Consider the following 11287-nt stretch of genomic DNA (forward strand, 5'->3'; position numbering starts at 1 on the left):
TCCCTTTATTAAACCTATAATAGATATTTCATACATTTTTTTTAGAAAAATATAGACTCAACTAAATATAAGCCATTCTGAAAAGTACAAACTTTTCTATGATCAACTAAACATGCCAAAATGATTTTTTCAGGCATCATATTCTCAGGAATCATCTTTCCATGAAAAAAAGTATTTCAGTAAAAAAAAAAAAATTTCCGCGAACCAAATGAGTTCTTAATACTAAAGTTTCTTCTCTTTTAATTATAACTTTTTATCCCTCCTCCTGTTGATTACCAATGAACTTGGCTAGAAGATGGAATTGTTCGTTTGTCGAGCCTTATGCATGTGTGTCTTGCAGATGTCTATTTGATCGCTTGATCATCAGTAGGCTAGCTATAACACATGCAAATGAATTAATACTAGAGGTTTGCATTTTATTGCGAAAGTATACACCTTTTGTCATCATTTGCACCTACTCTGTTTCGTATTCAAACCACAAAAGAACACAGCAATTTCTACATTTCATCTTGCAGTATATTTACATGATCAGAAGCGAGGAAACGGATGCAGCTCGGTATCTTTTGGGGGATAAGAGCAGTATGCGGTTTAAATGTGCCATGGGTGAATGGCAGAAGTGTTATGAGAGTATTACCAGGAAGGAGGTGGATACAAATGATATAGAGCTTGAATGAAAGAGTGACACATTAGCCATGCAACCTTTTTTTATTTCTTCTTTTTTGCATCATATTAACTGCGTTAGCATGCAACGACTGCAAAGTCTTGGTCAAGCCATCTTAGAAGTCACACCGACTCCCACCTAACACACCGACTACTAAAGTCTTGGTCAAGCCATCTTGGAAGTCACCAAGATGCCCCCCAACTCCAAACAAACGTCATTCCACCCCCCTCTTTTAGATGGGATACGTGATAGCTATTCAGGATTGCACATTCTTTTAAGGCGCCAATCACGCGGCCCATACGTTCCAAATTTGCGTAGCTTTTTTTTTTTAAGGTACTTGTTGCTGTCATGCTAGGTTTTCATATACGTACGTACGTATGTACGTACATATATATATATATATCAAAAAAATAAGAAAAATGCTTCCTAACCAAATAATATAACGTCAAAAGCTATGACTCTTACATTTCATGATATGATGTCCAATTTCTCTCCTTTTAGTTGAGTGCTTCCTAACTAAATGGATAATTTTTTTTTTTTGCTGGTCTCCCTCAGCCAGATATAACATTATGAACTTATCAAATACTAAAATAATACAAAATCTCATCTGAAAAAATGGGGTATGTAATAGCCAATTCTAACTTTAAGTCCAACTATAACACTTATCCCAAGTTTCAAAATTTCTTTAATTTCCCAGTTATGCATACTTATTCTCCTATATATATACAGTTATAAATAATTGTGTATATATGGATATAAATGTACACAGAGACAATATAATTATGTCAAGGAAGAGTATAACTATATGAAAAAACTAGAAGTAAGAATGTGCAGAGAAAATATAAGTCTGTGCGAGACTTCAAATTTAAAAATAATAGTCAAGGATCATGTGTTGAAGTCAGGCGATAGAAATGATCAAAAATGGACATTTTATGCATGATTTCTTTACTTGGGCTCCACAACAACACGTAGCATGTACCATGTCTGTAACTTGCTGACAAGTGGCTCCATAAGAGCCATATAAGTTCTCTCTCTCTTTGCTTAGATTGCCGTGTACTAGTCTTGCAACGACTGCCAAATTGCAGCCGCGGCACGGAGTCCTCGTGATCAGCCCATCCCCGAAGCCTCCATGATGCTTCCCGTCTCCCTACGCTGCTTCTTTTTTTCTGTCTATAAATACATCTCAGCCAGAATTCTACGACTCCATCCACGTCTATAGACAAGAGCAAACAAAATGGCACGTAGTAGTGTGATCTTATTCCAGGTGAGCCTCCTGCTCGCCGGCATAATCTCCTCCGCCGCCGGAGTCTCCGTTGCCGATCTTGTCACCCAGCAGTTCTTCGACAACATCATGAATCAGGCCTCTGCGAATCCATGCCCGGGCAAGAGCTTCTATACGAGGCAGGCGTTCCTGGACGCGCTGGGGTCTTACTCTCAGTTTGCCCAGGACGGCTCCGACGACACCTCTAAGCAGGAGGTTGCTGCCTTCTTTGCCCATGTCACCCATGAGACCGGATGTAAGTTCTCTACCAGCCTGGGCTTTTAATTCAAGTTTAATTGCTGTATATTAGTGTTTTATATTTAATTTCCTCCTTCCAGTACTGAGTTAAGTTTGTCTTTTGTCCCTAGACATGTTTCTCAAAAGTATACTTGAGTTCTAAACAATTCAAGGGTTAAAATGCCAAGAACTTTCCTATGTGTCTATATATATATACCTATAGACATACATATGCATACATACATACAGAGTTAAAATGTAAAGAACTTTCGTATATATATTTATATCTATATCATTTAGTAGACTGATTGATCGATCTATCGATCCATCTATCGATCGAACGATTTCAGAAATATGACAAAAAGTGAACTAGCTAAGAAATATATATATTGAAACCCTTTTGTTTCTTCCAATAAAATCTTCAGAACTTCGAGCAGCAAAAATATATTTCTTTTGTGAATAAAAGCGAGAGATAGCAAAAGTTTTTTTTTTTTTTTGGCAAATAATATGTTCAACATCAATCTCCATGTGATACTCCATTAACTTGCAGGAAAAAAAAGAAAATGCAAAACACAAGAAGATCATAGCAAACAGGACCTAAATTTTCTTCTTTTTCTAATCAGATCTGTGCTACATAGAAGAGACGGACCAATCCAATGGCTATTGTGATGATACAAACTACCCTCAATACCCGTGTGCCCAAGGGAAGAAGTACTATGGCCGTGGCCCTCTTCAACTGACCTGGAACTATAACTACGGTGCAGCTGGACAAAGCATTGGATTTGATGGCTTGAACTCGCCCGAGACTGTGGCTAATGATGTGAACATATCATTCAAGGCTGCCTTGTGGTTTTGGATGGAAAATGTGCACTCTGTCGTAACCTCCGGCCAAGGGTTTGGAGCCACAATTCAGAAGATTAATAGCCAAGAGTGCAATGGAGGTGCGCAAGATGAGATGCATGCCCGGGTTCAACTTTACCAGCAGTATTGCCAGGACTTTGGTGTGGCTCCAGGAGATAACCTCACTTGCTAGAGGATTCACTCAAGATTTTATTCATTGCATGCAACTTGAGGGAAATAAATACTTGGAACAACCTATTCTAATATTGTACTATTGAAATAAACTATAGGGTGTGGGGTGCAGGCTTCCAGTGATTTGTCTCCACCTCTACCTCTTATCTCTGCTGTAGCAACTTATATGAGATAAATATAAAGGGAACCTAGCACAAGGTCCTTTCTTACATGCTTGGCATTTTGTCACTAGTCTACTAACGTTTTCTATATGCTTCTGCTTGATTCTGCACATAGCTATATCTATTTTGCACTTAATAGTTAAATTTTTACAGCCTTCGTCGCAGAAACATGCCGTGCTTAAAAACTTAAAAATGTGATCTTATGAACATAAATCATGATGGAATGTATTGGATGTGTCCTACTTGAACAGATCATTTGTGCTAATTTGTGACACTCCAGCTTTGTTGGGATTGGAGGGAGACATAGATGACCTTCCAAGCATTGCTATGTGGCATCTCATCAATCCAAAATTGACAGAAAAACTTACAACCATTTACAATTCTGCATTAGTAGCAATTTTGGACTATTCACGATAATTCTACTCAACGTGGACCAGTTTAACCGCTTACATATTGTGTTGATATCTTAGCGGTACAGTATGGCACATTTGGTACGGAATACTACGTGTTGATACAAAAACTTTGCCACCACGGTTGATAGTCAAAAATCTCGGCCGTCAATGAAAACTACATGCAACCTCATCAATCTAATATTTCCAATTGTCTGTTTTCTTAGTTCTTTTTTTCAACCTCTGAAGAGTCTCATGAGGTTTCCGGATGTAATTACAAACCCTTAGGATAGTTTTTCTATGACCCCGATCTTTCTCAAAGCTGTGGTTTAACTCATCAAACTATTACAGCAGGATCTAAACCTAACTACCCACAGCCCATTGCACTAAATCTTTTGAGCAAGAAGCCTCTCACAGATCCCATCTTTATCAGCCACCAAGCTAAAATCTACAAAGATAGCCACAAACTGCTGCTCTATTACCATCTCTATAGATATGCTTGTTCTAGAAGGCAATATCTCTATCTATAATGATCCAAATATCTCTCAGCAATGAGTGATAGCCACCCACATCGCCTGTGCACTTTTGGATTTCATCGATCGCTGTAACCAAGTCATCTTCAAATAGAACTACGTTGGCCTGCAGCTCTAAGCTCCGCCCCTAGAGCAGAGATGTCAAAAATCTAACACTCACCAGCAACAATCATTCTGAAGTCTAGGCCTTCCAATCACGAAGCCTACACCACTCCTGCCACCATCTAGCACGCATTTCCTTTCTCTTTAAAAAAAAATAATTGCGTGCATCTAATCCGTATGTGTATCTAATTCTAGTAGAGATATGGTACTAGTTGCATCCTTTCTTTGTGCAGCAACTTGCAATATAATGGTGACTGTGCCAGGTAAACTTGATGTCTAGCTTCAATTTCCTGTGGACTACCGTAAAATCTTTCGTTATTAATCAAGATTTATGTAAGCTGACGATGTGGTCGATCGTGATAAGCCTTTTAAATCCAAATGATTGGACAAAATTTTGGTGGTCTGATTGATGCTAGCTCCGGCCCAGATAGTTAAATATTTTCTTAATCTTGTTTCGCTGTTGCAGTAATTTCCTTTTTCTCTCTGCAAAAGCTCCTCAGCTCCAATACAATACTAGATTGCAAGTCTTAGTTTTGTACTAGTGAGGAATCCATATGATGTGGACATGGAAAAGGCTAGTGTTTGCATGCAGCAAAACTTGCAATACCTGCCCGTTTGATGAAACTTTTATATATTACCATCTTGAATGGAAATAGATTTTTTGCAGCATTGTTAAATTATTTTCATCGTCTCTTGACAAGAAATATATAAAAGGCAAGAAAATTTTGACTATTTGTTAAATAGAAATATCTTAGAACTAGTTTGGTTCGAAGGAAAAAAAAAAAAAGGAAAATGCAGTTAATGCGAATATAGAAAAATGTCTCTAATTGGATTGGAGTTTTCAAAGAAGAGAGATGAAAAAGTAATATTTTCATGAAAATAAGATTCCCATATTTTATGCATGAGAATAAGATTCTCATATTTTATGAAAAAGAAAAACCATGTCCTTGCCCATTGGTTGGACATTGGGGTTCTTTTTTTTTCCAAAAGTATCTTTAAGGCATCAAAATTTATGGATAAGATCTTTTCCTTTATTATGTATATAATAGGTATTGATGGGGGGCGAGAATCAGCCCAACCTTGGACTTCGCCGAAAGCTCCTCCAACCTCAGATATTCGCCGACGCGCCTCGGCCAAGTTCGGGGCGCCCTCCTTGTTCGCCGATGCGCCCCGGCCGAGTTCGGGGCGTCCTCCTTATTCGCCGACGCGCCCCGACCGAGCTCGGGGCACCCAATTGCGACCGAGCTCGGGGCACTTCGCCAGGCACACCTCGGCACCCGTCAAGCCGACCTCGCCAAATGCATGATGCGACCTCTCAACAAGTTTGGCCTTATTGATGGCCGCACCCATGTGCGTGCCCACGCCCTCCTACGTAGCCGGACATTGCAACGCCACTACGCCACGCTTTGTTAGCTGGCCCATGGCAGTCCAAGGACAGCGCCATGCTACTCTAGCTATGCTCTGCTATGATTGTCAACGCCTTACCGTTCTCAAGAACGAACTTCACCGTGCGCCACAAACAAGCTCTAGCTGCGCGCCACTCCCCCTCATGATGGGAACGGGTCATACCTCCGCTATCTGAGTACCCCTACCGGAACTATAAAAACCCCCGACGGGTAATATTGAGGGGACTTTTGGCTTGACCTATTAAGCTCCACTCTAACTTAATCGTCGGAGGGCCCTCACCGAAAATACCGGTAAGGCTTTGTGCAGGTACACCGTCAGTCGTAGGAGGTGGTTCCCTTTTGTTTTACTCCGCACACCGGCAGCTCCCCTGACTCCCCCGGCGTGGTCACCCTCGGGCCAGATTTGAACCACAATAGGTATTTTATACAACTTTCGTAGAAAAGCAGATGCTCGACCAGATATAAACCACTCTAAAAAGTGCCACTTTTCTATGATCAACCAAACATGTCAATATTATTTTTGCAAGTATCATATTTTCAGAAATCATCTTTCTAGAAAAAATATTTCAGCAAGAAAATTTTTTTTTCTCGCAAACTAAATAGATTTCCTCTCTTTTAATTACAACTTATTATCTCCTCCTCCCGTTGATTACCAACGAACTTGGCTAGAAGATGGAATTGTTCGTTTGTCTAGCCTTATGCATGTGTCTTGCAGATGTCTATTTGATGGCTTGATCATCGGTAGGCTAGCTATAACACATGCAAATGAATTAATACTAGAGATTTGCATTTTATTGCGAAAGTAATACACCTTTTGTCATCATTTGCACCTGCTCTGTTTTGTATTCAAACCACAAAAGAACTCAGCAATATTTCTACATTTCATCTTGCAGTATATTTACATGATCAGAAGCGAGGAAACGGATGCAGCTCGGTATCTTTTGGGGGATAAGAGCAGTATGCGGTTTAAATGTGCCATGGGTGAATGGCAGAAGTGTTATGAGAGTATTACCAAGAAGGAGGTGGATACAAATGATATATAGCTTGAATGAAAGAGTGACACATTAGCTATGTAACCTTTTTTTATTTCTTAATTCTTTTTTGCATCATATTAACTGCGTTAGCATGCAAGGACTGCAAAGTCTTGGTCAAGCAATCTTAGAAGTCACACCGACTACTAAGTCTTGGTCAAGCCATCTTGGAAGTCACCAAGATGCCCCCCAACTCCAAAGAAACGTCATTCCAACCCCCTCTTTTAGATGGGATACGCGATTGCACATTCTTTTAAGGCGCCAATCACGCAGCCCATACGTTCCAAATTTGCGTAGCTTTTTTTTTTTTAAAAATGGTACTTGTTGCTGTCATGCTAGGTTTTAATATACGTACGTAGGGGTGCAAATGAGTCGGATCAGGTCGGGTCCTAGGTGACCCCGATCCAATCCGGTTTTTTGTTCGGGTCCCAATTTTGGACCCGGACCCGACCCGGTTGAAGATCGGGTTGGGTCGGGTCGGGTCCGAGTCGGGTTCGGGTCGGGTTCGGATCCGATCGGGTCTAATTTTTTTGTGCTTTTGGGAAAAAATTTGGGCAAATCTAATTTGGTCATATCATAATTATGAGGTGCTGGGTGACCCATGACTTGAAAGACTTGCAATTGAGCTCCAGTCAGAACAGATGGCCCATGACTTACTAACTAAGTCGGTCTACAAGCCAAATTTCATATCACACTATTTTTTATCTGTATGACTGATTGGACGGAACTCGGTGTCTCCCAGCTCCCCTCTCACGAGGACAAAAAAAATCCCAGACCTTCTTCCAAAATCCAATTCCATTATAGAAAACTGGCACATGACCCATATTCAGTTGCAGTGTTCCCTCACTTTCTCCCTTCAAAGTTCAAAAGTTAAAAGAAACAAAAACCAAAAAACAGAAGGAAAAAAAAAAAAAGGCAGCTACCGAGACACCAGAGGTCTCAACAGTGTAATAGATCGAGAGAGAATCCTGACGGGCCGACGTTCCTTTGGATTCTGTGAACCTATGCTTGTTGCTAACTTGCTATCCTCCCACACTGACCAACAGTACCACAACCCACGCCAAAAAAAAAAAAGAAAAAGAAAAAGAAAAGACTTTCTTTTGCTTTTCCTCTCTCTCTCTCTTCGGGTCCATTCGGGTCGGGTCGGGTTCGTTTGGTAAACCCAGACCCGATCCAGAAAATGATTCGGGTCCAATTTTAGGACCCGACCCGACCCGGACCCGCGGGTCCTAAAATTCGGGTCGGGTCGGGTCTACGCGGGTCGGGTCGGATCGGGTCATGGGTCGACCCGACCCATTTGCAGCCTTATACGTACGTACGTATATATAATATCAAAAAAATTAGAAAAATGCTTCCTAACCAAATAATATAATGCCAAAGGCTATGACTGTTACTTTTCATGATATGATGTCCAATCTCTCTTCTTTTAGTTGAGTGCTTCCCAACCAAATAAATAATTTTTTTTTACCTGGTCTCCCTCAGCAAGATATGACATTATGAACTTATCAAATACTAAAATAATACAAAATCTCATTTGAAAAAAATGGGGTATGTAATAGCCAATTCTCTCATTGATCGGACTATAATTTTGAATCGGACTATAACACCTATCCCAAGTTTCAAAATTTCTTTAATTTTCCAGTTATGCATACTTATTCTCCTATATATATACAGTTATAAATAATTGTGTATATATGGATATAAATGTACACAGAGACAATATAATTATGTCAAGGAAGAGTATAACTATATGAAAAAGACTAGAAGTAAGAATGTGCGAGACTACAAATTTGAAAATAATGGTCAAGGATCATGTGTTGAAGTCAGGCGATAGAAATGATAAAATATGGACATATGATGCATGATTTCTTTACTTGGGCTCCACAATGACACGTAGCATGTACCATGTCTGTAACTTGCTGACAAGTAGCTCCATAAGAGCCATATAGAAGTTTTCTTTCTCTTTGCTTAGATTGCCGTGTACTACTCTTGCAACGACTGCCAAATTGCAGCCGCGGCACGTAGTCTTCGTCAAGCCATCCCCGAAGCCGCCATCATACTTCCCGTCTCCCTACGCTGCTTCTTTCTTTCTGTCTATAAATACTTCTCAGCCAGAATTCCATGACTCCATCCACGTCTATAGAGAAGAGCAAACAAAATGGCACGTAGTAGTGTGATCTTATTCCAGGTGAGCCTCCTGCTCGCCGGCATAATCTCCTCCGCCGCCGGCATCTCCGTCGCCGATCTTGTCACCCAGCAGTTCTTCGACAACATCATGAATCAGGCCTCTGCGAATCCATGCCCGGGCAAGAGCTTCTATACGAGGCAGGCGTTCCTGGACGCGCTGGGGTCTTACTCTCAGTTTGCCCAGGACGGCTCCGACGACACCTCTAAGCAGGAGGTTGCTGCCTTCTTTGCCCATGTCACCCATGAGACCGGATGTAAGTTCTCTACCAGCCTGGGCTTTTAATTCAAGTTTAATTGCTGTATATTAGCGTTTTATATTTAATTTCCTCCTTCCAGTACTGAGTTAAGTTTGTCTTTTGTCCCTAGACATGTTTCTCAAAAGTATACTCAAGTTACAAACAATTCAAGGGTTAAAATGCCAAGAACTTTCCTATGTGTCTATATATATATATATATATATATATATATACCTATAGACATACATATGCATACATACATACAGAGTTAAAATGTAAAGAACTTTCGTATATATATTTATATCTATATCATTTAGTAAACTGATTGATCGATCTATCGATCCATCTATCGATCGAACAATTTCAGAAATATGACAAAAAGTGAACTAGCTAAGAAATATATATATTGAAACCCTTTTATTTCTTCCAATAAAATCTTCAGAACTTCGACAGCAAAAATATATTTCTTTTGTGAATAAAAGCGAGAGATAGCAAAAGTTTTTTTTTTTTTGGCAAATAATATGTTCAACATCAATCTCCATGCGATACTCCATTAACTTGCAGGAAAAAAAAGAAAATGCAAAACACAAGAAGATCATAGCAAACAGGACCTAAATTTTCTTCTTTTTCTAATCAGATCTGTGCTACATAGAAGAGACGGACCAATCCAATGCCTATTGTGATCCAAGCTACACTCAATACCCGTGTGCCCAAGGGAAGAAGTACTATGGCCGTGGCCCTCTTCAACTGACCTGGAACTATAACTACGGTGCAGCTGGACAAAGCATTGGATTTGATGGCTTGAACTCGCCCGAGACTGTGGCTAACGATGTGAACATATCATTCAAGGCTGCCATGTGGTTTTGGATGGAAAATGTGCACTCTGTCGTAACCTCCGGCCAAGGGTTTGGAGCCACAATTAAGAAGATTAATAGCCAAGAGTGCAATGGAGGTGATCCAGCTGAGATGAATGCCCGGGTTCAACTTTACCGGCAGTATTGCCAGGACTTCGGCGTGGCTCCAGGAGATAACCTCACTTGCTAGAGGATTCACTCAAGATTTTATTCATTGCATGTAACTTGGAGGGAGATCAATACTTGAAACAACCTATTCTAATATTGTACTATTGAAATAAACTATAGAGTGTGGGGTGCAGGCCTTCAGTGATTTGTCTCCACCTCTACCTCTTTTCTCTGCTGTAGCAACTTATATGAATATAAAGTGAACTTGGCACAAGGTCCTTTCTTACATGCTTGGCATTTTGTCATTAGTCTACTAATGTTTTCTATATGCTTCTGCTTGTTTCTGCACATAGCTATATCTATTTTGCACTTAATAGTTAAATTTTTACAGCCTCAGTCGCAGAAGCATGCCGTGCTTAAAAACTTAAAAATGTGATCTTATGAACATAAATCATGATGGAATGTATTGGATGTGTCCTACTTGAACAGATCATTTATGCTAATTTGTGACACTCCAGCTTTGTTGGGATTGGACGGAGACATAGATGACCTTCCAAGCATTGCTATTTGGCATCTCATCCATCCAAAATTGACAGAAAAACTTACAACCATTTATAATTTTGCATTAGTACCAATTTTGGACTATACACGATAATTCCACTCAAGGTGGACCAGTTTAATCATTGTATCTTACATATTGTATTGATATCTTACCAATACAGTATGATGCATTTGGTACGGAATACTATGAGTCGATACAAAAACCTTGCTACCACGGTTAATAGTCAAATATCTCGGACCGCCAATGAAAACTACATGCAACCCCTTCAATCTAGTATTTCTAATTATATGTTTTCTTAGTTATTTTTCTCAACCTCTCAAGAGTCTCATGAGGTTTCCGGATGTAATTACAAACCCTTAGGATAGTTTTTCTATGACCCGATCTTTCTCAAAGCTGTGGTTTCAGCATCTAAACAAATTTTTTCATTATCACGTGCAATCACGTGATTTCCCCCTCACATGCCATGCGCGTGCAAAATTCTAGGCAAGAGAGAGTCCAAACCCTTTTAGCCTACCCGTCTCTTGCCG

General features: G+C 40.0%; 1 protein-coding gene across 1 annotated transcript; it reads left to right on the forward strand.

The window, feature by feature from the left end:
• The first annotated feature begins 1854 nt into the window (after positions 1–1854).
• Positions 1855–10484, forward strand: LOC103715372 (endochitinase-like). Its single transcript, XM_039133954.1, has 4 exons — positions 1855–2178; positions 2783–3189; positions 8957–9254; positions 9874–10484. The coding sequence occupies exons 1-4, from the start codon at positions 1896–1898 to the stop codon at positions 10278–10280; spliced, it is 1395 nt and encodes a 464-aa protein (XP_038989882.1). The 5' UTR covers positions 1855–1895; the 3' UTR covers positions 10281–10484.
• The last annotated feature ends 803 nt before the right edge of the window (positions 10485–11287 follow it).

The sequence above is a fragment of the Phoenix dactylifera genome, chromosome 14 (genome assembly GCF_009389715.1).
Source record: "Phoenix dactylifera cultivar Barhee BC4 chromosome 14, palm_55x_up_171113_PBpolish2nd_filt_p, whole genome shotgun sequence".
NCBI lineage: Eukaryota > Viridiplantae > Streptophyta > Magnoliopsida > Arecales > Arecaceae > Phoenix > Phoenix dactylifera.